General features: G+C 43.8%; 12 protein-coding genes across 12 annotated transcripts; 6 read left to right on the top strand and 6 right to left on the bottom strand. All coding sequences in view use genetic code 12, as the record gives it.

Moving 5' to 3' along the window:
- Window positions 1–2508, bottom strand: CJI96_0000240 (uncharacterized protein; the record flags this gene model as incomplete). The annotated part of the gene is made up of 1 exon (XM_029034463.2): window positions 1–2508. One exon carries the CDS (start codon window positions 2506–2508, stop codon window positions 1–3), a length of 2508 nt encoding a protein of 835 aa, XP_028889705.2.
- Window positions 2509–3141: 633 nt separating this feature from the next.
- Window positions 3142–4722, bottom strand: CJI96_0000239 (uncharacterized protein; the record flags this gene model as incomplete). Its single annotated transcript, XM_029034462.2, has 1 exon — window positions 3142–4722. One exon carries the CDS (start codon window positions 4720–4722, stop codon window positions 3142–3144), a length of 1581 nt encoding a protein of 526 aa, XP_028889704.2.
- Window positions 4723–5221: 499 nt separating this feature from the next.
- On the top strand, window positions 5222–5512 carry CJI96_0000238 (electron transfer flavoprotein regulatory factor 1; the record flags this gene model as incomplete). Its single annotated transcript, XM_029034461.1, has 2 exons — window positions 5222–5402; window positions 5448–5512. The coding sequence occupies 2 exons, from the start codon at window positions 5222–5224 to the stop codon at window positions 5510–5512; spliced, it is 246 nt and encodes an 81-aa protein (XP_028889703.1).
- Window positions 5513–5680: 168 nt separating this feature from the next.
- On the bottom strand, window positions 5681–6028 carry CJI96_0000237 (uncharacterized protein; the record flags this gene model as incomplete). The annotated part of the gene is made up of 1 exon (XM_029034460.1): window positions 5681–6028. The coding sequence occupies one exon, from the start codon at window positions 6026–6028 to the stop codon at window positions 5681–5683; it is 348 nt and encodes a 115-aa protein (XP_028889702.1).
- A 547-nt stretch (window positions 6029–6575) lies between these two features.
- ATO7 (Ato7p) lies at window positions 6576–7346 on the bottom strand (the record flags this gene model as incomplete). Its single annotated transcript, XM_029034459.2, has 1 exon — window positions 6576–7346. One exon carries the CDS (start codon window positions 7344–7346, stop codon window positions 6576–6578), a length of 771 nt encoding a protein of 256 aa, XP_028889701.2.
- A 1116-nt stretch (window positions 7347–8462) lies between these two features.
- On the bottom strand, window positions 8463–12659 carry CJI96_0000235 (putative acid anhydride hydrolase; the record flags this gene model as incomplete). Its single annotated transcript, XM_029034458.2, has 1 exon — window positions 8463–12659. One exon carries the CDS (start codon window positions 12657–12659, stop codon window positions 8463–8465), a length of 4197 nt encoding a protein of 1398 aa, XP_028889700.2.
- Window positions 12660–13356: 697 nt separating this feature from the next.
- On the top strand, window positions 13357–15039 carry CJI96_0000234 (TATA-binding protein-associated factor TAF7; the record flags this gene model as incomplete). Its single annotated transcript, XM_029034457.2, has 1 exon — window positions 13357–15039. The coding sequence occupies one exon, from the start codon at window positions 13357–13359 to the stop codon at window positions 15037–15039; it is 1683 nt and encodes a 560-aa protein (XP_028889699.2).
- A 260-nt stretch (window positions 15040–15299) lies between these two features.
- PRS1 (ribose phosphate diphosphokinase subunit PRS3) lies at window positions 15300–16262 on the top strand (the record flags this gene model as incomplete). The annotated part of the gene is made up of 1 exon (XM_029034456.2): window positions 15300–16262. One exon carries the CDS (start codon window positions 15300–15302, stop codon window positions 16260–16262), a length of 963 nt encoding a protein of 320 aa, XP_028889698.1.
- A 285-nt stretch (window positions 16263–16547) lies between these two features.
- Window positions 16548–17329, top strand: CJI96_0000232 (uncharacterized protein; the record flags this gene model as incomplete). The annotated part of the gene is made up of 2 exons (XM_029034455.1): window positions 16548–16587; window positions 16632–17329. The coding sequence occupies 2 exons, from the start codon at window positions 16548–16550 to the stop codon at window positions 17327–17329; spliced, it is 738 nt and encodes a 245-aa protein (XP_028889697.1).
- Window positions 17330–17681: 352 nt separating this feature from the next.
- On the top strand, window positions 17682–19190 carry CJI96_0000231 (uncharacterized protein; the record flags this gene model as incomplete). Its single annotated transcript, XM_029034454.2, has 1 exon — window positions 17682–19190. The coding sequence occupies one exon, from the start codon at window positions 17682–17684 to the stop codon at window positions 19188–19190; it is 1509 nt and encodes a 502-aa protein (XP_028889696.2).
- A 323-nt stretch (window positions 19191–19513) lies between these two features.
- On the top strand, window positions 19514–24568 carry CJI96_0000230 (uncharacterized protein; the record flags this gene model as incomplete). Its single annotated transcript, XM_029034453.2, has 1 exon — window positions 19514–24568. One exon carries the CDS (start codon window positions 19514–19516, stop codon window positions 24566–24568), a length of 5055 nt encoding a protein of 1684 aa, XP_028889695.2.
- Window positions 24569–24608: 40 nt separating this feature from the next.
- On the bottom strand, window positions 24609–27827 carry CJI96_0000229 (uncharacterized protein; the record flags this gene model as incomplete). Its single annotated transcript, XM_029034452.2, has 1 exon — window positions 24609–27827. One exon carries the CDS (start codon window positions 27825–27827, stop codon window positions 24609–24611), a length of 3219 nt encoding a protein of 1072 aa, XP_028889694.2.
- Between the last annotated feature and the right edge of the window lie 110 nt (window positions 27828–27937).

Here is a 27937-nt window from a genome sequence, read left to right as displayed (position 1 = left end):
TCACTGATTTGCTCCACTGCTTCTCTGCAGATTACCTCCTCGCTTGTTCTGTAAAGCATTGTTGTACCTACGACTTCCATGGTGATGATTATTGAAATTCCCTTGATGGCCTTGCATGTTAGCATGACCAGTATATGGACTCCCGCTTCCCATCATCACATTATCACCAACAGGGCTTTGTGAGCCCACAAATGCTCCAGGCACCATGAAACCAGGGGGCATTAGTTGAGGATCTGGAGGATAATATAGCTGATGAGCTCCGGGGGGAAGTCCAGCTTGCATTTGATACATCATGGCTGCTTGCAATTGTTGCTGCTGCTGGAATTGGGCAGCCATACCAGGATGTTGACCCTGCATAGGCGACATGGGGAACTTTGGATTTGGCGTACCCCCAGGGAAACCATGAGGTGCAATGTGAGGACTTGCACCTGGTATAGCCATCATTGGGGACGGCATGAAAGGTATACTGACGGGAGGCAACATCACGGGCGACTTATTTCCGGACGATGATTTTCTCTTGATATAATCCTTATAGCTTTCTTCAATGGTAGAGTCCCATGTAGGCGGCGTTTGATAGGCTTTTTCTAACACAAGAGGTGTTGACTTGTCCTGATGATTTTTCTTTGCGGTATTAAACATGTTGAACACTTCCTTGAATTTTGCAATTTTGTCTTTTTGACTCTTTTCAGTGGGAACCCTATTTTGACCACCGAAGAATTCAGCAGCAGTGATTTTGTGATGTCTCTTTCCAGTAGAGGAGCCAGAGGATGCGTTACTAAATGGTCGCTGATTATGGATCCTCGGTGATGGATTTTGTGGTGAGCCAAAGTTTGCTTTTGGTGGATTTGGCGACACATTGGACAGTTTTTGAGAAGACAGTGGCGGAGCAAATGAAGGTGTAAAAGCAGCAGCCTTTGGATTCAACTTGAATTTGCCATCCTTACGAGGTTCAGGTGAACTTTTCTTAGGTGAATCTTGTCTCTTCAAAATCTCATCCTGCTTCATTTTGTCTTTGGCTAGTATTGGCAACAAGTCATCTGGCATCTTGTGGGGGACTTTGAAGTTTGCACTGAACTCGCGCAAGGCATTGATCTCACTTTGAGCATTTAAACGTAACAGTTCATTAGCGGCCTTAGGTGGTTTTGGAGGGATGGAGCTGGGTTTCCAAGATTGTTCTTGTTCTTTATTTGTCCGCGCAACCTGCGTCAAAGCGGCTTTATTCTCTTCTTTGTCGGTTTGATCTGACCTCTCCTGGGTGGGACCGTCCTGGAGCAGAGGTTGCTTGCGAGCAGCTGTGCTTGATAGAATCGCAGGATCATCATAGTATTGTTCATTTTGTCCATGTTGCGGTCTTGGTGTACTTTCTTTGGAGGAAGGGCTCGCATTCATCGTGCTTCTTAATGCTGCCATGAGTTCATGTCCTCTAGTATCGGGCTGTTCTCTTTGGACGCCAGAATACTTGTCCTCTTCATCCATGCCACTATCATCCACAAGCACGCCTCTTTCTTCTAGGACATGCTTATCAGTAGTAGATTGTCCTTCGATCTCCCTCGCAAGGCGTTTCGCACGTTCCAAACGTTCTTGATAATCCTTCACATCCTTGTTAATTTTGGTGGTGTATAAATGCTCATCGTAGGACGATTCAACGCCGAACTTCTCTTCATTCACCTTGAACTGATCCCATGCACCACTGGAATGGTCCTGAGGGTCGTCTAGTGAGACAGCTAGAGAGTCATCATCAGGGACCCAGCGCTGCAATTCCCTCTCTCTTATTTGATGGGATGCGGAAATGTCTTTATCTGTACGGAACTCGGACCTTTTAGGAGGCCTGTAAACTTCGACAGGTGGTTCCGCTACTTTTTCAGTGGCTCTTGAATTTTCGGTTTCAGGCTTGGTTTCAGGCTCAACTGCTAACTTTGGTGACTCCGAGACCTTCACGACAAATTCTGGTTCCTCTTTCGAAGAGATGGCGGAAGTATTTTCAGGGACAGTTTCGATATTCTTTTCGGTCGACTTTGCGCTCGACTTTTCCGCGCCGGAGTCTTCCTTTGACAAGCAACTACTCTCAGGTTTGAATGCACTGTTCACTTCGATATCAATTAAGTCTTTTGCCTGAATGACCAATTTTTCTGGCAAAGAGCCGTCGGAGTTTGATTTCTCATCTAAAACAGCCTTGGAAATCAAAACAGGCTTGTGTAGAACAACAGAAAGCGCTATTGAAGGCGACGAGTCGGGATCAGCCGCCTGCAACAAACCTCGGTAGCGAGCGCCGGAGGATACTGTGGCGATTGCACTCTTCCCTAGGGATTTGGCTAGGACGTCCAAAAGCTTGTTATGAGTGGCGTTTGAGTCTTTTTGGACCGAGGATGGAGATTGTGAATCTCTAAGGTTCCCATTATAACGGGAATTGGAACGACGGTGGCCATTTTGAAATGCTCCCAGAGATTGGGGATTCTGGCTGGGACTGGTGCCCCCAATTTTATTCTGACGAGGATTTTGACCCTTCATGACAAATAAGATATCAGAGCTGTCGCCTTTTTTTTTGACAATATATTTCTTCAATCACGGATGAATTGCCGGGATCTTAGTTATTAATTCACCACTGAAGCTAAGTTTTACTAGATATTGAAGTAAAACAGCTTGAGATGATAAAAAAAGAATAGTTAAATAATAAAAAAAAAAACAACCAGTCAATAACTTCTGCAACCGATGCACAGAACACAAAGTGTTCGAAACCAAGATGTAGCTGTTAAAGCTTGATGACACTAGCCAAAGTCCGAGGAGTGGGCGAAGGTTTAATCAACTCTCAGTGATCAAGGTAGACACCAAGTGTTTATCTCGCTCACCTTTGTGTGCCGTGCACGCCCCAGACACGAACGCAAGGGAGCGTACGACCTGGGGAAACGGAGTTATCGCAGAAATTGGATGAGAGAGAAGAATATGCGTACTACTCATGGATGGAAGAGTGTCGAATATCGCTAAGTATTTAATGCGTTGGCCGTGTAACCTTGCTCTTGATCTTCTTCTTGGTGCAAATGCGTACTTCGCAGCTCTTCTGATAAGTGCGGCAGCGGGCATAGTACGGAGCAGGCAAGTGAGGTGAGTACCAGTAAGGTGACCCCTTATTGCGACTTGACTGCGTTAGCAACAGAGTCCATGGAACCCAATACCAATCTCCACTTCTTCTACTGCATTGCCCCAGTAAAATAAAATGAACTCTTTCACGAACTCGACGTCCTGTTCCGAATATGGGTCTAACTCCATGTCAACAATGTCTTGGTGCGAGAGTTCCACAGTAATTTTGTTCTGGAGCGGTGTCTCCAAAAGTAGACTGCTGCGCTCCCCGGAAGTTTGTTCTTCCAATGTCTCTGTGATTATCTCATCTAGAAGGAGTAACCATTTTTTCGTAAGGCGATGAAACTGGCCCACTAATTGGGTCAACTCTGTGAATTGTTGTTTCACAGTCTTGTGATCTTCCAGTGTCTCTTCTTCTAGCCCATCCAAATATTGTTCTGTAGCGCTTCGGTTTGTCGTGCCAGCACTAGCAAACCAGGCGAACGCCAGCCATATATACTCTCTCCATGACATTGGAGTGGTAGCATCGCATTTCCACCAAAGAGGCTCAAAAGGTGCCAAATTATCCTCTGCACTGCCAAATCTCAACACCGATAATATAGAGTTTGCAGTCCTGACCGACGACAGGTCATCATTATTAGTAGAGCTGTTAACGTGAGGTAGGCGCTTATATAGCTTGAGGAACTTGGTGTAGTCGTTGAAAGTGGCTTTCTCGGCATGGCCAGAATGATTATCAGAATACAACAGACACAGATCGAAGTCTGCCTGAGGCATCAAGACTGCAACGTCGTAAAGATCCTTCTGCTGTTTCATTATCTCGTCACTAGTGGAAGCGACATAATTATCTTTCTTGAGTGCAGCAGAGTCCGTATCGTGAAGACATATGGTATACAATGGATATGAGAAAGCTGCATCGCCAAAGTTACCAGCAACTTCTTGGGGAATAACTGATATAAGCGTAATCAAGTAGACCAAAGCACCCACCACCGAGTAGTCTCTGTTGTTTCCCTCATGTAGAAGTTCTCCGCTCTGAGTTGACAGACTAATCACGAGAATGCGTTTGCGTAACAATGCAGCTTTGAAGATAGGGAAGATTAGGGGCCCAACTGCTGATAAAGCGTTTCCCAGCTTGAACAACGGGTGATGCTCAATAGGATTTGTTGAAGATTTTCTCACATCCAAATGTCCGTTACCAGTGAGTTTAAGAAACAACTCCTCCAATAAATCTTGCTTCTCATCCCTGAGATAAAGAAGTAGTGTTTCATCGATTACATCAAAGTGCTCCCATCCGACATTACCAAATGAGTTGGGTTTCCATTGGTTTTTGAGTGGCTCCATGAACACGCCTAATGAGTACATCTTGATCTTGCTTCTGTCATTTTCTGAACCTTCATTCAAATTCAATTGTCTAAAACGCGAAAGGCCATAGAACGTCGTTCCTTCGTGCTCCTGGCTTAGGTAGATCGTGTTTTCTTGGTACTGGTGAATCCCCGAGGGGATTACCTTATATTCCATCCCCTCGAGTGGGAATTCGGTAGTCAGCTTGAACCAATCAAGTTTATATCCCTCTCTTCTGTCGAACTTCACAAGAAATATGCAAACCGCCTTAGGTTTACTGTAACCAGCTGTTGTAGCTGACGATGACATGGACATAACAGGCCCAAGGAATAATTACGTGTAGTTAGTATTTACGTTTCGCGAATCTCCATACATAGGAGTCAATCTAAAAAGCCTTGTTCTACGCTCCTTCAAGACCTATGAATAATTCCTTGTTTTTGTGAACTAGATCTAGTCATCTTGCTGCTGACAGATCATTTTGCGAAAATGGCGTTACTTGATGAATTCGTTGTCGGATTGACAGAAGCACGAATTCTTTTCTTCCGAATTGACTGTAATGACGACGGAATGCAATAAAATGACTTAACGACAAAAGCACATGATGATGTGTAGTTCAATAATCTTCATAATCACCGTAGATGATAATCCAGAGTCTGAAATATTCATATCAAAGAACTACATTGCTCCTTGGTATTTTGGCGCGCTTATGGAGATGCTACTAATGAGGTGCACTAGACAACTAACTATTAACGTTTCAATACACTTGAAGTAGTGATCAGGTAATCTGTACTTCAAAATCAGCTGTGTTATGAACCCAAAAGTGAGAAGCTTGTTCAAGCAGCTCATATATATGGGCAAAGATTATCCTGCTGACTCTGGAGGTTATAGCAAGTTTAGCAACAACCTCAAGAATGCTTTCAGGAATACACCCGCAAACACAGAGGAGGAGTTGGAAGCAGCCTTGAAAAGAGGCGAATACGTGATAGAAGGTACGTCATTAATTGGGCTTTGTCCTCTACAATACTAACACGCAGAACTAAAGGCGCTATACTTTCTTCGAAGATACCGACACCTCAAAAGGACATACTACAATGAATAGTCAATTACGATGATTAGACAGACCTTTTAGGCTTCAAATTATGTATAGTTTTTGATATACAAAATTATGCTGATTTCGTTTGCAGTTTGCTGAGAAAGGCTGCTTGATTCACCTCCTCTTACTTTAGATGTCCATACCCATCTGAAGACGTTTGGCTCCGATTGATGATCAAGCTCTTATTCTCAAGATGAAATTGACCACAACTGCGACCAAAAGAAATATGCAAAGCATGGTGGGGCCAAATCTATCGTCGTATGGACCAGATCCTCTCATTCTGATTGCCTTGGCTCTCCAATGGTAAGTAACAAGAGCATAAGCCATGGTCAACATAGCAATGAAAGTAAACAAACCAGCAGAAACCCGACCGATCTTGTCACCAAAGTTCAACAAACCCACACCAAGAGAACCCAAGATCACAGTGAAATTGAGCCATGATAAGAAAGTACGTTCATTGGCAAAGAACACCTTTGGCTCCACACGAGCAAGCAAGGCAATCCTCTTGTTGGAAGATGACATCAAGACAGGAAATATGTTTACTTCAGACAGATGCTGGAGTTGAGGAATGTCGTTCGCTTCTATAGATGATCAATGCTCCAGCGATAGTTCGCTGCAGTATTGTCCTGTATTAGCGCACGTGGGGTCCAACCTCTAATGAGCTGGGCTCTCTGATCCGTGATAAGACAGAATAAACTGCTGCTACTAAAAATGTGAGACATGAATATATTTCAGATCTCAGAGTTACCGGTCTGAATCAATTTGCGATTCCACAGGCATATATGGCTTTCGCTCATGCAAGGCAGATTGACTGCGAAATATGGTACTGATTGGTATGATTTGCACAAGGCCAAGTTTGCAACTTGCTAGGAAAAATAAATCCAATTATAGTATTCACCATCGCTCAAAAAATGTTAGATTACATTGCATAGTTTAAGTCAACATTGTATAAATATACACTGATTCTCCAAACAAGCGACTTAAAAAAAAGCCGCCAGGTGGAGTCAAGCGTCGCGATAAATAATTAGTTTGAGTAATTCGGGTCCTTCAGTCCTGCTGCGGAATGTTCTTATTTGTTTCTGGTCAAGGGGAGCACCTTGACGCCAAAGTAAGAGTTCTGCTTGTTGGCCACACCAGCGAAAGCGTTGTAAAAGGCAATGAACGCGGTGATGACACCGAGGACACCTCCAGCACGAGTGCAACCGACCTTCGAGGTAAAGTCACCGATACACAACATGAGGAATGTCAAGGTCAAAAAGAAGAATAACGACGAAAATGCAACCGTGGACTTAAGAGTGCACAAGAAAAGCATAAAAGTAAAAAGAGTCCATCCCATAAGGAAGAAACCAACAGCCAGGTGTAACTGGTCGGTGCCGGTGTAGGCCTCACCGATACCAAAAGCGGGAACCTGGATAGCAGCATAAGATAACCAGAACGCACCGTAACTAGTAAGAGCACAAAGGGCAAAAGTGTTGCCAATAACTCCTTCCCAGATACCAGCGCAGAACTGGGCAAACCCACCGTAGAAACAGGCCAAGCCAACCACAACATTAGGCACCTCAATGCCCATAGCCTGAGCGTTGTACATAGAAAGACAGAACGTAGTCAATGCGAACCCGCAGAGCCCCAATGGGGAGGGGTTTGCAAATTGGTGTTTTGGATAGGGAGCCAAACCGGGATTTAAGGTGCCTCCAAAGGCTTCCATTAACTCGTGCCTATAGTAACGATTCTTGCCAATGACGACAAACTCGTTTCCTTCGCCCGATGTTTGGATTTTACCAATGGGGATCGAGTCCGTTGAGTGGGCCTCTTTATAAGAGTGTGCGCTCAGGGAAGACATGGTTGATGTAACAGTTCTTCAGAAATTTGCAATGGGGTGACGATGAGGTTGCAGTGGTTGCAAAAAAAAAAAAGTATGCTCAGTGTCTGGTCTGCGAAAAAACTTACTAGAGTCCAAAAAACAACCAGGGAGATTAGCGTCAGCAGAGGGAACCTGCCTCGTATAAATACCAACCCGCAGCAATGCACTTTCAGGTCATATGCTGGGCGGCTGCTCGTTCGGGGTCTCTCATCTCTATTGCATCGGAGAGGCTTCCTAAGTGTATGCGTTTTTCTTTTTGTCCTCAAACTACTTTTGTGGGGAAGAAAGCCCTGTTCAAGACAACAATTTCCGCACCATCCCACCACCCTCGCATCACCCTCACTTAGAGTTATCTTGCCTGCATTGACTCCCCACCCCAGTTCAAAGCCGATGCTACCGTAAAAGAAGGAAAGTGGTGAGGAACCGTCAGCCAATGTAGAATGACCATGCTCCAGTACAAGTAGGTCTTGTAAATTGCAATTGCCAAATTTTTTCTCACAAAGTGCCGCAGCGGAGTGCCCTAACGCAACGCGCCCAATGTACTTTTTCACTTTTTTTTCTGATGCAATGCCCTCGTTCCAGCGCCTGCTCCCTCAGTTTTTCGCCTCAATGCCGCGCACCACCACCACCGCACCACCCTCAACCGCACCGTCCCGGCGCCCGTTGCACCACCACCGCATCTGACCTTTATTAACTTTAGGCATCACAGAACAATATGGCACGACCTCGTAAACTGAGAACGCCTCACGTGGCATAGTCGGAGTCGAAGTGTGACAATTGCTTAAAGTTTGTTGGGGCGTAGTGGCTGGGTGCTTGCTCATGATCCCGACCTGCCACACTCTCAGCCGGGTTTGCGACCCGGGTGCCGCCCCACCTCTATCATGAAGTGGTGGGCCCTGTCCCAAGAAAAAAATTTTGTAGCCTGGCGAGCGTTCGGAGTAATTCTAGATAGTCCGCGGCGTGTGTGTGGGGAGAATAAGACAGTACTCCCTGTGCTCACCCTCTTCTCTTCACCCTCTCTCACCCTCACAAGCTCTCCACTTTTAAGTTCCTTCTATCCTACACTGCAATATTCTTGTAGCCACTTGTATTGTTCTAAACAACCCGCACAAACTCTACTTTCAAATTCTTGTACCGCTTCTTGCTTTTGCCAAGCTGCCTCCTCCGGAACACTCGCTTGTACAACCACGCAACCTTCTTGAACCATTTCTCCTCTCCGTAGCTCATTAGAACAAAGTTGACTGCTGCGTACACAACGATCCGGAAATAAGCGGTAGACGACATGTTCGTCAATTGCATAAGATTGCCTGCCCATGAATCCTCTTCAATGGTAAAGAGCAGGGCGGACATTAGAAGTGCCACCACAAGATTAAACAAAAATGGCTTGTTCTTATACATCTGCTCTCTGTAAGGAGGTCCGCTACTCAAAACCAGCGAGTTGAGAATGTACTGAAAATTCGTGAACAAGAATAATACCGTATTGTCCGTCGATTTCACATTCTCATCATCGTTTGAAGGAATTGGCTTGATGTACCATGACTCGTTTCGAACTGACCTCCACATTACGAGCTGGAAGATGAAAATAACAGATATATGGCAAAGCAATGGAATAAGAACTTTTGGGCTGACCAAGTTGGCAGTTGGTTTTGTGACAACAAGTTTTGCGTAAGGCTTGGCCCATGACATGAAGATGGCCAATGGCAAAATCAAGAACAAGTCGATGTAGAGGAATTGAAAGTCCCCCAAATTCGTACCCATCTTGTACAATATCGACACCGTTATGAACTGGATGGCAGAGTATAATGACATATACTTGAAGCATGCAAAACTTGTCACCAAGGACGATCTTCCCTCTTTGATCACATCAGTGACACATGCGATTTCAAACACTCTAGAGGTGAATGGCGCTGCAACAGAGGCTTCGGCCTCGCTCAACGAGATACCAATATCTGCTGCTTTAAGCGCACCACAATCATTGGCTCCATCACCACAGAATCCAACTGTGTAGTCAATCTTCTTGAGTTGTTCTACCAATTCATGCTTCTCATCCGGTGACATTCTAGCAAAAATGTCACATTTCATCAAAACTTTTTCAGTCAATCTGTCATTTTGTAATTCGATCAACATGTAGCGGAAAATATCCCCCGTCATAGCAAGCACATATTCTTGAACATCATCTCTAATATCGGTGCTAATCCTTTGCAAGGTCACAGGATCGAGTTTGTGGGATGGGTCATGGATATCCTCCCAGATCAAACCAGTAGCTCCTGTTGCCTTGAATTCGTCCTCACTTGCTAGACGTGCGACATAAACCTGCGATACAGCGGGGTCAATGAGCTCGCAGTCTCTTCCAACACTGACGGCTGTCAAGACATTATCACCTGTGCACATTATCGTTCTGATAGCAGCTTTCTTCAACTCATTTAATGTCTTTTTCGTAGAGGGCTTCAACTTGTTTTCAAAGATGATGAAACCTGCAAACTCAAGATTTGACTCTGCATCCTCTCTTGATATTTTTGAGACGTCCTCCTTCTTGTTGAGTGTCCGTTGAGCACATGCGATCACTCTCAATCCGCTGTGAGTATACCCGTGAAGTAAATCTTCGTAGTTAGAAGGTATCGAGGTAGGATCGCAAATGTCAAGCATTACCTCTGGAGCGCCTTTGACAAAGACTAACTTGACGCTGCCTTTCTCGACAATTACAGACATTCTTCTGAGCGAAGCAAGAAATTCAAACTCCCTGAGGATTTTGTATCCGAAAGCTTGATTTCCGGCACCCTCATAAACCAAAGGTATGGAATCTGCCGAATACTCCTCAGTGTAGGTCCAATTGGTAAACTCAAACATCTTCAGGTCAAGAGGATCACCGACGAGTTCATCTTCGATGAGTCTGAGAGAATGACATGACGTCATACAACCGAGCATGCTGAGGCCGCTATGAACTTCATACTGTGTCGCCTGCGATCCTTTTGCAACCAAAGAGTCAACCGTCTCAATCAACTCCTCAAATACGATTTCCTTACGTCCCTCAGCATTCTTAGTTGGGTGCACACCAAAGACGTCCAATCCATCCTCTGTTAAAGTACCAGTTTTGTCAAAGCAAACAACATCAACTTTACCACCAATATTCACCCTGGTCGGGGCTGTACAGAATATTTGCTTGTGTTTTAGTCGATTGATTGCAAATGTTGTACCAATTGTCAATGTTGCAGGGAGTGCCGGTGGGACAACGATGGTAATGATGTCAAGTGCTCTCAAAATCATAATTCGTTTGGAGAGACCCAATTGAATGAAGTTGTATGTGGAGTATATAAATCCAATGCAAGCAATCAATGTCATAAAGCCGATGTACTTGAAGGAGTCTTCGTACAACTTAAAGCCCGTGGGTTTAGGAAACAACATAGATCTAACAAGAGATCCTTTTGTTGTATTGAACCCAGTTTTCAAGACCATACCAAGAGCCGGCTCATCGTTATATGTTTTCGTTTTGAGTAGTCTAGTGCCGCTGTAAAGATATGACTTGGCCAAAATTGCATGAGTAAAACTCTCAGCAAGATATTGAATAGTTTCTTCAGTCGCGACGCATTTTGACACTGGAACGCTCTCACCGGTAAGCATCGATTCGTTCACAACACATTCACCATTAATGAGCAATGCATCACAAGGAACGTAGTTGAAGGAGGGCTCCACCTCAAATACGTCACCTGGTACCAACTCCTCAGATTGAATTTTGTTCCAAAATCCATTTCTCCAAACACGCACTTCACATGAAAATTTACTTATGTTTTGGAGTCTTTTGATCGTGGTCTTTGTTTCAATCAAGGAATTTATAATTGAAAAAAAAGAAATGATAAAAATACAAGTGGCATAGTAGAAATATTCATCAGCACACCACAAAATGATCGAGAACACTTGGAATACGTAAAACGGATGGAGTACCTCATCCAACAATAATTGACCAATAGTCTTTTGCTGGATTTGTATACTGTTCTCGCCAAAAATATCCTTCCTTTGTTCATGAAGTTGCTGAGAGCAACCTTCACGTATATTTTTGACATTGAGCCAATGAATGTCGTACCAGTTTGAGTTCGTCTTGAAGATGTCTTCCACGGGATTGTAGAAAAATTTGATGTAACGGTACTCGAACGAATGAACAAAGGGAACAACTGGATTAGCCTCCTTTGAAGGCTCTTGAATTTCAAAGTTATCTTCATCGGTCGTCTTCTGCGTAACTGTCAAAAAGTGAGATAAGCGTTCATTGAGACGCATTTTAGAGATATTCACGATTGCGAGCTCACCATATTCGTTCTCAATAACGCACCAATCGGCCTTTCCAAGAGGTCTCTGATTTCCAAGAAGATTGATTCTGTAACGAGGAAACCAGCGAAGCAACAAGAAACCTATGCCGAAAGTAAACATGCAAATCATATAATAGATGGTTTGTTTCCATAAGCAGTCGCTATAGCCTGCTATACCAATGACTATATCTTCTTCGGCGAGATAGTATCGTTGAAATTTGGCTCTAGGGTTGAACTCCTCGAAGTACGCTTGTACTTCTCCTTCCAGATGCTCAGGACTCAGATCAGCAAATGAAGCAGACCGGCCACTGGAAGCTGAGCTTCTACGCCTGTACCTGTCTTCAATAAATGATCCATAGCTGCTATCATTGTCAGAATCACGATGTGCCCGGCTTACTGACCTTGCTCTTCTTTCTGTATCTCCGAAAGTGGATGATGCACCGTTTTGGTCATAAAAGTACGTCGACAACTGCGAGCGACGAGACCTGGAAAACAGAGGTCTTTTGGAACCAGGTTGACTTTCCTCCTCGTCGGGATATTTGTCTACAGAATACTCCCAGTTAGTGTTGTAGTCAACTGGGTCATCTGGATTCTCTAAGGTTGAACCACCAGGGGCTGACTCAATCTGATCAGGAGAAAAAAACTTGAATTTTGCACTCTGAGTCTCTTTAGAGTCCTCGCTGAAGACTGATGTCGCTGAGTGGGCATCACCATCAATCGACTGTCTCACTCGATCGCGTTCTGCCAACAAGGGGGACGTTTCTCTCAGGATCTGTGGTGCTATCGATACACGTCTAGCACCAAAGTGATGAGGGAAATGCATCGAAGAGATCGACGACGGGATGTTTTCACTCGTAGCACCTGAAAACATCTCATGCGTGTTTTCTTCAAGCATAGCTGATGATTCCGTCGACAGAATACTGCCATGTCTGGACCTTCTGCTTGCTAGCGAAGGCCTTCTATAGCCTGAGCTGGCAAACGAGTCTCTTCCCATGCGTTATGGTATTTGGAGTTTGCGATTCAAAACGGTTACACTGGCAGCAAGTGGAGACTTTTTCATCGATAAGCGAGAAGATATTCTACATCAGTACACAGTCTTCAGCCGCTGCATTAGCGACCGACCATTGTATATTCATTGAGGCTATATGAGCCTATCACGCAAATTGAGATGTCAATTAGCCTAAGCGGAAGGATTTTCAAAGTATTGAGTGTCGTTACAGTGAAATTCTGAAATCATGTAATCTAGAAATTTAGAAGAAACTATCCTAATATGGCTGCAAAAGCCAATGGCGCGAGAAAGACGCAAATAGAGGCAAAAGGTGGGTAACGTAGCAAAGCAACTGAGGAGTATAACTTAAAGGATAAACACTACAAAAAGGTCTGAAGAGTCGTAAACAAGTGGTCAAGAAGATGAAAAGGGTAATGTCCTCTGACGGGATGGTGCTTTTTTCAGAAACGATGTAGATCTCCACCTTGCCTCATGGAGACAAACAGTACGACGATTTCGAAGATAAGTCATATGTATCACAATAGGCCTGAAGTAGGAAGATCCGAACCTTCTTTCACCCTAGTGAACGTCAATGACCCTACTCATTTCCTTCTATTTGTTATCAATGACTTGTCCTGCACACCAACACACGGGAAGACCTACCTACAACTTAGCTTGAGACACCGAACTCCATTTATTATTAATGGCATTGAAACTTAAATTGAAGGTCAAGCCTTCTGCGTCTCCAAACAGTGATGCAACAGCCCAGGATGATGTGATACAGGCTTCATCAAAGATGCATCGAAACCCGGTGAAGGTGAAAGATGAACCACTGGATAGAGTGGGCAAGCCAAAGCAAAAGAAAGAGAAACTCCAAAAACTTAAATTGAGTCTAGGTAGACTGGATCTGCAAGGCTCAGCAACGCCTTCTCAATCATCTCAGTTGCCTCGGCCAAAATCAATTTTGAAGAAGATCCCAAAAGTGAGAGTCAAACCTACAAGAATACCTGGCGAAGGCTACGACTCTGAAGCTCCGGACGTCGAAGATGACCCACTAATAGAGCAGGGCATTCTCGTGAGATTTCTCAATGACTCAAACCTTGACTTTGTGCATAATGCTGTTGAGACGGGCGATCTTTCGAATGTCAACATCAAATGGATTACAAGAGACAAGGCTGTTCTCAATGTGAACCTGACATTATATTCAGCCAGACTTGTTGATCTACCAACACTCACTGAGATCTACAAAACGGTGGATAGAAAGAATATTTTTAAAACGATTGATATTAGTCAAGTGCTCCTTGTATTGCATCCAATCAACCCCAAGCAACTCAATATGGATCAAGATTTCGAAGTCCCTAGCAAAGACACCTATCTACATCCCATCTATGAACTTTCAACGAACAAAGAGATCCGCAATACAAAAACTGTTTATCGCCATGGGTTGTCATATGCATACGAGAATGTATACCGAAGATTTAAACCGAGAAAAGTCAATCACCGGATCATGCAAGATATCGAACTGCGTGTTGACGAGCTCGTTCGAAGAGATGCCGAAGCCCAGGAAAGCCACTATGAATATGTTGATCCAAAAGCGCAGGGAAGAATGGGCGCGTCACACAGTCATGTCGGTACACCCACGCGGGAGTCAGTGCCGTCGACTCCATCTGCTCGTACCTTTTCTCCTAGAGACTCAGAAGGCTACGAGTCAGAGCAGCAAGATCAGCAAGATGATGTTGATCTTGAAGCTGACATCGACAACGCCCTTGAACAAGAGTTGGCAGAGGCTCTCGATTCCACTTCAAATAATACAGCGGCAACAGTTCTCATGAAAGCCGAGTATAACGAAGATGAAGGCATGGACGAAGACGAAGAGGGCGAAGGACAGGTTGGAGAGGAGGAGGAAGAGGAAGAAGATGAAGAAGATGACGACGAAGAAGAGGATGATGCTAATGAAGACATGAACAAGGTAAAGAAACTCGAAGAGGAAATTGGAGATTTGGAGAAGGCGGCAGAGAAGCAGAAGAAGCTCTTATCAACCGCAAGTTATAAGATGATGCGGATGAAGTTCCAATCTGCTTACAACAACTTAAAAGCGCAGCTTGATCAGAAAAGGCGTGAGTTGGCTAAGCTCAAAGAGCAGCAACAGAAGACCCAACCACCTGAGCCTCAACGCCAGCCAGCAGACGAGGAGGATGAAGAAGACGAGGAAGATGAAGAAGAAGACGAAGAGGACGAAGGCGGCGAGGATAAGACACAGCATAGCAAGCAACTTGTAAATGAACAAGAAGCGGGCCTGAAAGCCAGCAACGCCCTTGAGTCCCAGGATGGTGATGACCAAGATATGGATAACGAAGATTACGGAGACCTAGATGATCTATTTTGAGTAAAAGGAAAGAAATTTGCAGATTCTGAGCTGGAAGAAATGACACATTGCTGAATTTGAGCTCGGGCCACCTCTATAAGGTCGATTATTTGTCAATATAATACATAAACCACTCTGGAGAATGGAGTAACCCTCAATCTTGAGAAGATGTGAACGAGGTGCGCGAGTGCAATTTTTTTTCCTTCATATCATTGATTTGATTACTGCACCAAGTTAATTTTTAGTCTCATCTCAGATTAATTACTTAGCTGATTCCATAAATGTCCAGCAACTCCATTAAGCTCTTGGCGAGCGATGTCCATCGTGGTCTAGCGGAACTTGTGGCCAAAAGGTTAGGCTTAAAGCTCTCTCCTAGCGAGTTGAAAAGAGACTCCAGTGGAGAGGTAACCTTCAGCATTGGAGAAAGTGTCAGAGATGAAGACATCTTCATTATTTGTCAAATCGGCTCAGGAGAGGTCAATGACCGCGTGTTAGAGCTTCTTATTATGATCAATGCATGCAAGACGGCCAGTGCAAGAAGAATCACCGTTATTCTCCCCAACTTCCCTTACGCCAGACAGGATAGAAAGGATAAGTCAAGAGCACCAATCACGGCAAAGCTCATGGCAGATATGTTGACTACTGCTGGATGCAATCACGTCATTACTATGGACCTACACGCGTCTCAGATACAAGGATTTTTTGATGTACCGGTGGATAACTTGTATGCTGAGCCCAGTGTAGTGAGGTATATCAAGGAGAAGGTCAACTACAAAGAGGCGATTATTATTTCACCAGATGCTGGTGGAGCCAAGAGAGCTGCCGGGTTGGCTGACACGCTAGATTTGAATTTTGCCTTAATTCACAAGGAACGTGCGAGGGCCAACGAGGTTTCCAAAATGGTTCTTGTCGGGGATGTGACGGACAAAATCTGTATTATTGTCGACGACATGGCTGATACGTGTGGTACGTTAGCCAAGGCAGCTGAAGTGCTCCTTGAGAACAAGGCTAAAGAGGTCATTGCAATTGTAACCCACGGCATTCTCTCCGGTAACGCCATCAAAAACATTAATAACTCTAAGCTCAAAGCCATAGTGTGCACAAATACGGTTCCATTTGAGGAGAAGGTGTCGTTGTGTCCTAAGCTAGATACCATTGACGTGAGTGCCGTGTTGGCTGAGGCAATCAGAAGACTTCACAACGGCGAGAGTATTTCATACTTGTTCAAGAATGCTCCATTGTAAACCAGTGGCGAGGATTTATATTAATAATGCTTACAAACGGGATCTTCTTCGTAAATTTACACATCGACTTAGCACACTACATGAGACGTTTCATTGTGCGAACATGTAACGCATTCAATGAATCACCAAAAGAAGAAGATAGAAAAACTATGCTGGCACATCTTATTAGCTTTCCCCATTTGTCTGCGTCTGTAAGAGTTGGTTTCGCAGCCAAATGAAACGGAAAAAAATCCGGGGAATGCGGCCGTACAAATGTAACACCTTAACCACATTTTCTTTATCACGATGACGATTGGCACTAGGACAATAAAGGCGTGTCTTTTCGGTATGTCCCAACAAATATTTGACTATGATAGCTGCTAACACCAGACATGGATGGTACACTCATCAACACCGAGGATATCTACACCGAGGCTGCTACTGAGACACTTGCACTCTTCGGAAAGGGACCGTTGACCTGGGACATCAAGATTGATTTGCAAGGCAGACCCGGCCCAGAAGCAGCACAAAAGGTTGTTGATTTTTTTGAGTTGCCTGTAACGAGGGAAGAGTTCATGAAGAAGCTGTATGAGGTTCAAGACACGAAGTGGCATCGCTCTGAGTTTTTGCCTGGCGCGTTAGACTTGTTGAAATACTTGAAAGAACACGATATTCCCATGGGCTTGGCCACTAGTTCAAATACAGCAAATTATTTGAAGAAGACTGCTCATCTCAGTGAAGGTTTTGCGCTTTTTGATGGACACATTGTCACTGGCGACGATGAGAGGATCCCACCAGGGCGTGGAAAACCTCAGCCGGACATTTGGTATGTTTGCTTGAAGAGTATTAATGATGGAAGAGAGAAAGAGGGTCTCGAACCTATTAAGATCGAGGAGTGCTTGATCTTTGAGGATGGTATTCCGGGTGTGATCTCTGGGCAAAACGCCAGGGGACATGTCATCTGGATTCCTCATCCCAAGGCATTAGAGGAACTTAAAGGTAAAGAGAAGGATATAATTGCTAACGGCGGCGAGATCATCGAGAGCCTTGAGGAATTCGACAAGGAAAAATTCGGTCTCGATAGGTGATCATGGTACATCGACAAGAGATTAGTAAAGATTTATATAAGGAGAAGCTAGATCCGAAAAGGCAAGTATAGTCTGAGGAAATCAAACTTTTACCAGGTATCACGTCGATTTCTCTAGTGTTAGTCGTCTTCTCTTCACTTCCAATACTATCTCAATCCGGCATGGATATCACCTAGATCTTCAATTCACTACATCTCCTCGACCTTGCCATATGGTCGGCACAGATTATTATCGTATACTGTTAGCTTTCAATTCATTAGATACTTCAGAAAACTCAGTCGGCTCTCCCAAAAAAATTGGTTCAGATTATCGTTGTTCTCCTATTTCCGTTGTCAGCATAGACCCTCCTGCGATGCAAGCAGACTCTTCGCCAAATGTCCCCTTGAAGGCGAAACAGCTTGGCGAAGGGGTGATCCGTTTATTTCGTGACTTTGATGATGATGAAGATGATTCGCTGCTGAAAGCTGTCGTCACCAACACCAATGACCAAACGATGCTTTCGATATTGGCGCTTCCCACATACTTTACGGCAACAGATCTATTGGGATATATCGGAGATCATTACCTAGATAGTATAACACATATAAGGATCCTCAAGAGTGAAAAGGCCAATCGATTCTTAGTGCTTCTTAAGTTCAATGATGTGTTACGCGCAGCAGAGTTTCAATACCATTTTGATGGAAAGCCATTCAATTCCATGGAGCCCGAAGCTTGTCATGTGGTTTATGTGAAGTCGGTCGTAGCTGAAGGGTCTACGAAGTTAGCAGCAAAGGATACACTTATCCCGTTCTTGTTGGAGGACCCGTTCACCAGTCAGACGGAGAACAACAATACACCGGTTGAGCTACCAACATGTCCGGTCTGTCTTGAAAGACTTGACTTTGAGATCTCAGGGTTACTCACTATTCCATGCCAGCACACATTTCATAGTACCTGTCTCTCGAAGTGGAGCGACGATACATGCCCTATTTGTCGATATACGAATAGTGTACTGAATCAGAATATCAAGAGATCCGTAAGGAGACTTCTGCAAATTAACTCAAGGATCCAACAGCAGCAGCTGCTGCATCAACATGAGGGTGAAGGCTCAAGCAGTAGAAACAGCACTACAGACCACTGTGTGGATTGTCTGGCAACGACAAACCTTTGGGTATGCTTAATCTGCGGTAATCTCGGCTGTGATCGATATGCCCCGGAGCAGCATTCCTTAAAGCACTTTGTAGAAACCGGTCATTGCTTTGCTATGGAGCTCAGTACATCCAGAATCTGGGACTATGCCGGTGACAGATATGTACATCGTTTAGTCACCACAGAAGAGGATGGCAAGATTGTTGAATTGCCTGAGAAGGATGATACGAAACTGACTAAGGATCAAAGCAACGACGAGTATTCCGAGCTTCTTTTGAGTCAGCTTATCAGCCAGCGAGAGTATTATGAGTTACTATTACACGAGAAGTCAAACAATGTGGCTCGCAGAGGGTCATCTAATGAAGTCAATTCATCAAGAGTTACTGAATTGGAGAGCAAGGTGAGTGAGTTGAGTGAACAAGTCAAGAAGCTCACATCGAGTGTGATTCCAGCACTCAACAGAAAGATCGACATCAAGGAGAAGTCTCTTAAGATTGCTGCTAGTGAACTCAACGAAGCAAACGTATTGAACGAGGGTCTTTCAAACAAGGTTGATTATTTAATTCAAGAGAACGAGAAGCTTAAGACAGAAAGAGAAGACCTCTCCGAGCAGGTAAGGGATCTCATGTTTTACTTGGAATCACAGGCGAAGTTCAAAGATCAACCAGCAGAAGTTAAGGAAGGGCAAGTGATCATGAAACCAAAGAAGAAGAGTAACATAAAAAAAAAGTGAACGTCGTTACCTTGACCCACAGTAGGACAGGACTGCACTCTGTTAATGGGTGCAAAAGGTGAAACGCATAAGGAGAAGCTTTCAAGAAAGATATATCGGGATATATCGGGAAATAATATAGGTTAGTCTAATATGTGTCGTGTTAATTCTAATTCAGGTTTCTTTTTTATTTTCTTTATTCGCTTGGTCAAAATTCCTCAGAGAAGAATTATAAAGGTTCCTTTTGAGAGAACCTGGTGTCACCTGTATACTGTAGTGAATCCACGATAATGCGATGAGAAGGCCATCTCGAAATTTTTGACCTGTAGACTTTACCTTACATTATGGACGAACCTACTCGCTCCAAGTATGCTTTGAGCAGCTCTGAGGTTGCGTTCCCAAGAGGTGGGGCCTCGGTCTTGACACCATTGGAGTTAAAAACCATCTCCAACAAGGCCACCGAGGATGTTCTCTTTGAGCAGGGCAAAGGCTTGAAGAGAAACGCTCCAGAATCTGCGGATGTACCCAAGAAGAAGAAGAAAAGCAAAAAGAAGAAGTCTATAGATCAAGAAGAAGAGATCACCGAAAAAGAAATCGAGATCGAACACTTTTCCTTCAAAAACTTATTACCTGGGTCATCAGTATTGGGTCAGATTGTGAGAATCGACAAGATGGACCTCACAGTCGCCATTGGTGACAATCTCTTTGGACATGTATCAATCACAAATATTAGCGAAGAAATTTCCGAGATGATCGAGAGATACGAAAACGCCATGGAAGACTCAAGTGACGAAGAAAGTGATGATGAAGATAAGACTCAGGGCCTCAGTTTCAAGCCAGAGATGCCCAAGTTAGATCAGATTTTCACGATCGGCCAGTGGGTGCGTGCTGCTGTGCTACCTAATGAAGAGTCAAACAAGAAAATCAGTCTTTCCATCGAGCCTTCTGTCGTGAACGAAGGTATCGAAGAAGATGATTTGACACCAGGTAATTTCATTCAAGGTTCTGTGAAGTCTATTGAGGACCATGGTCTTGTTCTTACAACCGGAATCGACAAATTTGTTGGCTTTATGTCCAAGAAGGAGTTGAAGAAGGCAGAACTAGACATTTCATCAATGCAAACTGGTCAGGTCATCCTTTCAGCCATCGTCAGCTCGTCATCTAGAACAATCACCTTGAGACCTGGCTCGAACGAACAGGTCAACAAAAAGACAGTTGTTTCAGTTATCAGCTCCATTGATGCAGTGCACCCTGGTGCAATTGTCAACGCCACCGTTACCGAGGTCTCCGATCACGGTGTTGCTGCCAGAGTGTTTGGTATGGTGGATGCCTCCTTCTCATTACCACATGCTGAGGACTATAATCTCGAGAAGCTAAAAAACCACTTTGCAGTTGGTGCGACAGTAAGAGCCAGAATAATTGGTACTGTTTTTTGCGAGGGGGCTAAAAAGTTCATCTTATCCAAAGCCAATCGAATTCTCTCGTTGCAACCAACTCTTAACAAAGATCCACTAACGGCGTTTCCCATCGGCTTCATCTTCGAAGAGGGAGTAACTGTGGCCGGCGCAGACAAGGAATATATTTATGTGGATCTTGGAAGCTCCTTCGGTGAGGTTCACAAATCAAATATCGATCCCGATTTGGATATACATAAGCATTATTATGTTGGTTCCAAGCATAGAGCGCGTGTGTTAGGTTTCAATGAGATTGATGACGTACTCATATTGACTTTCAAACCGAAGGCAATCGATTCTCAATTTGTCTCCACAGACGACATACCTGTCGGAGAGCTTGTCGCCGCTGCCGAAATTACTAGTATACTTCCTGATGCTAAGGGTATTGTTCTCAAGGTTTTTGGTGACTTTGAGGCGTTCGTTCCACCAACACACATCTCTGATTCGAGAATGATGTACCCTGAAAGAAAGTTTAGAACTGGCAGTAAAGTTAAAACAAGAATCTTGGCAAAAGCCGGCAAAAAGCTTTTTGCAACTCTTAGAAAGAGTCTTGTCAACATGGACGAAGACACGATTTTGAAGGATTTTGAGTCTCTTGATGTTGGCTTCAAAAGCACAGCTATTGTTGAAAAGTTCATAGGTTCCGGTGTCTTGGTTTCTTTCTTCGGCAATATGAAAGCATACCTACCAAAAAACGAGATTTCGGAAACGTTTGTCCAGAACGCTAGTGAATACCTTAAGGAAGGACAAGCAGTTAACGTCAGAGTCCTTAATTTCAACCAGCTAGACAATAAAATCACAGTTACGTTGCGCCAGTCTGCTGAATTGACCAGCAATCAAATGAAGCACCTCGAGGATGTGGAAGTTGGAAAGACCATCATTGAAGCCTTCATAGTGGAAAAGAAGAAGGATGCGATAATAGTTGAATTGGAGGGATCTAATTTAAGAGGTGTTGTCTCTTCAGAGCATTTGTCTGATGGCGGCTACGATGAATGCCGTCAAGTTCACAAGTCTCTTAATGTCGGAGAAAAATTGGAGATCTTGATCCTTGAGAAAGACTACAAGGCTAGAGCTGTTATTGCCACTGCCAAACAATCGCTTCTACACGCAGCCAGGGTTGGATTATTTCCTGCAAGCTATGAAGAAGTCCATCTTGGAACTGTCATTCCTGGATTTGTCAAATCAGTCACAAGCATGGGAATATTTGTTAGCTTTGGTGGAAAACTTACTGGTCTCGTTTTGGCGAAGAACGCCTCTAATGATTCATCACAAGATTTATCTTCGAAATTCTATAAGAATCAGAGTGTTGCATGTAATGTTATCAGGACTGACGATGAGAATCGGAGATTCTATCTTGCGTTTAGTGGAGTCAGTGATAAGGGTTTGAAGAAGCTCCACATAAAAAATCCAGTTGACACAACCAAACTCAAAGCTTCCGATTACTCAGTTGGCTCCAGAACCCAGGGGGTGGTAGCCTCCGTTGAGAATGGATACATCAATGTCAAGCTTGCGGACAACTTGTACGGTCGTCTCGAAGCTTCTCAGGTGTTCCCTACGTGGAATTCCATCAAAAACAAACAAAACCCGCTTTCTGAGTTCAAAGAAGGCGATAGAATTGATGCAAAAATCATCGGTTACTTTGATGAGAGCAGCCAGAAATACTCTCCCGTGTCAACTTTCTCCACGTCTACGATAATTGAATTGTCAATTCTCCCTAAGGAGCTCAAGAGCAAAACACCCTACAAGACCCCAGTTTTTGATGATGTGAGGGTGGGTGGTGAGTATATTGTTTTTTTGCAATCATTTGATCATGGAGTTGCCCATGTCTCATTTTCACCGGGTCTCGATGGTCGAATCTCGCTTTATAACCTTTCCAGCGAGATTTCACTTTACGAAGATTTCATTGCTTCCTTCCCTATAGGATGTGCCATCAGGGCGACAGTGATCAGTCTCGACTTTGAGCATCATGTCGTGGAATTTAGTGGGAACAATAAGGCAGTGACGTCTATTGAGGACCTCAAACCCATGGAGAGGTACCCAGCTAAGGTCTTTAAAGTCGCCCCAAACTACGTCTTGGTGGAGTTAGCTAGGGGCGTGGTTGGATACGCCTACATAACTGATGCTTTAAATGACTATGACGATAAATTGGAAGAGGTATACAAGGTGAATTCTGCAGTGATTGCCACAGTGGAGGAAATTGATGCCAAACAAGGCAAAATCTTCGTGAGTTTAAGAAACGAAGAGATCGCTCGAGATAAGCCAGTTAACTCCTTGGAAGAGATCAAACGGGGAGACCTTGTCAAGGGATTCATCAAATCTATCAGGAACAATGGCCTCTACATATCTTTGGGAAGAGAGATTTTCGCTTTGGTCCGCGTGGCAGATATCTCCGATGCATACTTGGCAGATTGGAAGAAATTTTTCAAAGTTAACCAAGCTGTTTCTGGAAAAATATCGCAGTGCAAAGCTGAGGGTCGTATCCTCATGACTCTCAAGGAGAGCGAGGTGAATGGTGATTTATCCACATTCAAGACTTTTGAGGAGTTGCAAGTCGGAGAAAGGTATGATGGTTCGGTTCGGAAAGTTGCAGAGTTTGGTGTTTTTGTCAAACTAGATGGTACATCAAACGTCAGTGGTTTATGTCATCGATCTGAAATCGCCGATACCCCTGTGGAAAATGTTCTTGCGCTCTTTGGAGAGGGCGATCGTGTGAAGGTCAAGATTCTCAAGATTGATAGCGACAAGAAGCAATTATCGCTCGGAATGAAGGCGTCCTATTTCTCGGATGAGCTTGAAAACACCTCCGGCGACGAAACTGGCGCGCAATCTGATAACGATGTCATCGAAAACGCATTTAATGAGGACTCCAACGTTGAAGGCAGCGACGATGAAGATGAACTGGATGAATCAGATGACGAAAGCGACAAAAAAACAGCTTCTTCAGGGCAAACAGGCTTGTCCTCTAACGGCTTTGACTGGACAGCATCAATTCTAGATCAAGCTGAGGATGACGATACTTCATCTGACGAGGAGGAAGATTTTACTGAGGCTCACAAGAAAAAGAAGAGGAAGTCTAAGAAGCAGGTGGAAGATAAAACCGGTGAAATGAACTCCAGAGCACCTCAATCTGTTGCTGATTTCGAACGCTTGCTCATTGGAAACCCAGACTCATCAGTACTTTGGATGAATTACATGTCCTTCCAATTACAGCTTGGTGAAGTTGACAAGTCTCGTGAAATCGCTGAGCGTGCTCTCAAGACCATCAATTATCGCGAGGAACAGGAAAAAATGAACATCTGGATTGCAATTCTAAACTTAGAAAACAGTTTCGGTAGCGACGAATCTCTCGACGAGGCCTTCAAACGTGCTACTCAATACATGGATTCGTTGACTATGCATCAAAAGCTTGTTGGTATATTTGTGTTGTCTGAAAAATTCGACAAGGCGAACAAACTTTACAAGTCTATGTTGAAAAAGTTTGGCAAGGAAACATCTGTTTGGGTTCAATACGGCTCCTACCTCATGGACAGAGGAGAGGGAGAAACTGCTCATGAGACCCTCGCCCGTGCATTACAAGCATTACCCAAGAGAAGTCATATAGAGGTCGTCAGAAAGTTTGCTCAATTGGAGTTCGCCAAAGGTGATGCGGAGCAAGGTAGAAGTTTGTTTGAAGGTTTGGTGACTGATGCCCCTAAAAGGATCGATTTGTGGAACGTATACATCGATCAGGAGATTAAACACAACAACAAAGAGCATGTACAAGACTTATTCGAAAGAGTTTTAAATGTTAAGCTTTCCAGAAAGCAAGCTAAATTCTTCTTCGCCAAATGGCTCAGGTTTGAAGAAGAAAACGGAAACGAACAATCTGTTGCTCGGGTCAAGGCCCTTGCGGTCGAGTACGTCCAAACTCACTCAAAGGACGAGTACGAGGAAGAAAAGAACTAAAAGCAGTACATAAATATTTAGATTCAATTTGCATAATTCGTTACAGTTGTTTTTCATTCGGGAATAGTTCCGCAACCAAAACTTCGATGACCTGAAATAGTAGCAGTTTGTTCAATATGTCATTTTGGAAAAGTTCGAAAATAACCCTTGAACGCGCTCTCGTGTTAGTGGAGCCAAAAAGTTTACCACAAGTTTCCTCCAAATAGATTTCGAATATTGCTCTCGCTTCCTCTCTAGTTTTATTGCGCTGAATATCATTTCTCACAGGCGGAGGTTCTCTAAACTTGCCCTCCGGAAACATGGTCTCTTTTAATGACCTGATACAGTTCAGGACAAGTACCAGATCATTCATGTATGTCTTGATTATGACGGGAACCTTTTTTTCGACAGCAGACCCGAGAACCTGTTGCAATAAAATGAGAAGAGCTCTTCCTCTTATCCAACTCTTCGATGAACCAATGTCAAATAGATCAATTAACAAGTCAGAGATTGGTTTCACAAAAGGAACTTTGCCGGAACTTTGAAGTTGAGAATCATCAAATTGCTTCAATTCTTTTTGCATCTCCTTTATGCTCTCGATCAAGTTTTCATTAGGACGATCAGAGGATACTTGCTCCGGTGTAGACAATGGATTCTGAAATCGAACTGCTAGTCCTCCAAAAAGATCGTCAATTTGTCGCTTGGGCTGCCTTATTGAGCCAAACAGGAAGTTCTCGGATGAGAGAAAAGACCTAAGGATGGGATCTGAGCAGACTTCAGGTATGTTGAGAATTTCTTGTAGATACTTTTCGAGGGCTTGTCTTCTAATCTCCAAAAGTTGTTTCTTTTGAAAATTAAGCACAGACTTTTTCGGGAACTTGATGGACGAAACCTTCGGTGATTTTCTCTTTAAGTACTCATGGAGTTGATAAAACTGACTAAACCGTCTCGCAACAACCCATCCAGCAACAATTTCGCTAGGGTCATCATGAGAGAATTTCTGAACCTCTATAATGTAGATAATATATTCCGAGCGGTTCTTCGTCTCTGACATATACGACGGGATTCGAATCTTAGATTTTCCAAAAAGACTATTTTCATTCTCTTGAATGATCCAATGTTGTCTTTGAAGCTCCTTGGAAGCAATCTCCCGTTCTAAGCCCTGTTGCAATCTTTTAAGGATGTTCAACTCGGAAACGTTGTTCGTCAACTCCGCCTTTCTCAAAAGCGGAAACGTGATGTTTACTTGCTCCCTCAAGCTGTTAATCTCCTTGTCAATAGTTCGAAGTTTCTCGGAAATGCTAAGGTCACCTGGCGCTGCCATAAGAATTTCGGAACTGCTGAGTCTGGAGTTATCTGAATCAGATTGAGTCTCATTTGAAATTATTGATTCATTGTCAGATGTGGTGTCTGTTAGCAATTCATGCAAGTAAGCGCCATCAGGATCATCATTTGGCCAATTGCGCTTCAGATTAGAGCTGGTAAGGCCCGCCATGATGGATGGATGACCACTTGATGACAAACTTCCTAGATTAGATGACGTCTGGCTTCTTGAAACTGCAAGATTAGCAGCCTTTTGACCCTTTGAATTGAGAATCTGCTCTAAAGATTCTTGAACAGCTTCGTACACGGCCGGACTAATTGGTCTCTCCAACGATTCATGATCGACACTGGACACATCATACTGCACTAGCAGAGTATCTGCAGAGGCGCCGCCAGTTATCATCTCAGAGTGGTGCACCTGGGGTGACTTCGAGGGCAAATAACGCGGTAGATAATCAAATAGTAATATATCAAAAACCTTCTGCTGTATATTAAACAAGGAACGCTTTGCATCGTTAAGCCCGGACAAATCTTTTAAATAGCTCTTTATAGCGGCTAAATCAATGTTATCAAGCAGTAACTCTTCATTTTCGAGGAACTTGTCATAAATTGACTTTATTGACTCTTCATCAGCGAACTCTAATGAATGATAATCATCGGAATCAGCTGTCACCAACGGAGTCTTGAGGTCATTTATGGACACGTAGAGTTCGATGAGTTTTCCAGCTCCAACATGGTCAAGGTAGTCGAAAAATTCCTCGCGAGAATGAGAATGACTCAAAATATCATGCAACGTAGAACTATCTCCTAACTTTTTGAGTTTTGACTTGACTTTATGAGATATAGCAGCAATTAGCGTGGCTTCCTCAGGATCCAGAGCATTGGATATCAGCGACATCTTCGTATTCACTTCATGAAGTAGGGATCGTAAGTCTTCCCCAGATGCGACTTCGATGAACTGTAAGGCCGCCAGATAATCGGATTTCGTGAGCTTGCCTTTCAAGCTTGGAGGAGCCACCACGGCCGGAGAGCCCGAGAGTTGCGCGTCAGGTCGTTTAGTGTGTTTTTCTAGGGCCTCTCTAAGACGCTTTACCTGACTCCTTCGTTGTAGACTGTCCCCCATGAACTTGATCAACATTTGATTCAAAAAGTCACCTTCTGCTAGCATTTCAATTAAGTTGCCGAGAATTGAAGAGCCGAGAACCTCTCTCAAAATCGAAGTTACTATGGTACTCTCGACCTCTTCTTCAGATAACACGCTCGAAAGAGCTTTTCCAGCCAACCTTCTGAAAAATGCGTTCTCTCTGACTCTGTCGGCTTTGCTATGCACAATAGAAATATCCTCATGCACATTCTTACCTAACGACCTGACAAATTTTACTTGACTCTCATATGAGTAGGATTTGTTGTCATGTGGGATGTTTTGAGCAAATTGCTTGAAATGTGTGTTGAGTATCGGCAAGACCTTCAACACGAGGATGGAAGGTATGTCTGCTTTTTGTATTCGAGTTTTGACACACCCGAGGATCTGAACTAGCTCTCGTTTCAAACTGTTTTGAAAAGCTCTGTCCGTCGATAGACTCAGGTACCAGGAGTCTATGAATACAGAGAGTATAAGATCCACCAATTCATCAAGTAGTCCGTTAATGGATTTGGACTGACATATGTTTATGCTTTCTCTAACGGTATGTAGCCGCTCATTCTCATGGACCCACCTCTCTTGTTCCAAAAATGTAAACTTCGTATGCGCAGATCTTATTTCATCTGGATGTATCAGTTTTGCAGTGATTAAGTATCTCGCAGCCTTGTAGAACAATAAGGATCCCAATGCTGAGAGGAGAAGTAGAGTAAGGAGAATCCTCCACCAAGAAGCCCAACAAAGTAATCCAATTAACGCTCCAGCATAAAGGACACAGGAAATGCTGACTTGAATCTCAGCAATTTCAAGAAAAGCCATTGAGGTGTCATGTGCCTCAATGATATTGATGTCTTGAACCCTAGCCGCTAAGGAGTCTCCTCGGTAACTCTCTTGTGATGTATGAATATCGCGCTCCTATCGTGTACTCA

The sequence above is a fragment of the Candidozyma auris genome, chromosome 1, assembly GCF_003013715.1.
Source record: "Candidozyma auris chromosome 1, complete sequence".
NCBI classification, from domain to species: Eukaryota; Fungi; Ascomycota; class Pichiomycetes; order Serinales; family Metschnikowiaceae; genus Candidozyma; species Candidozyma auris.
This window is presented reverse-complemented; position numbering and strand designations above follow the sequence as displayed.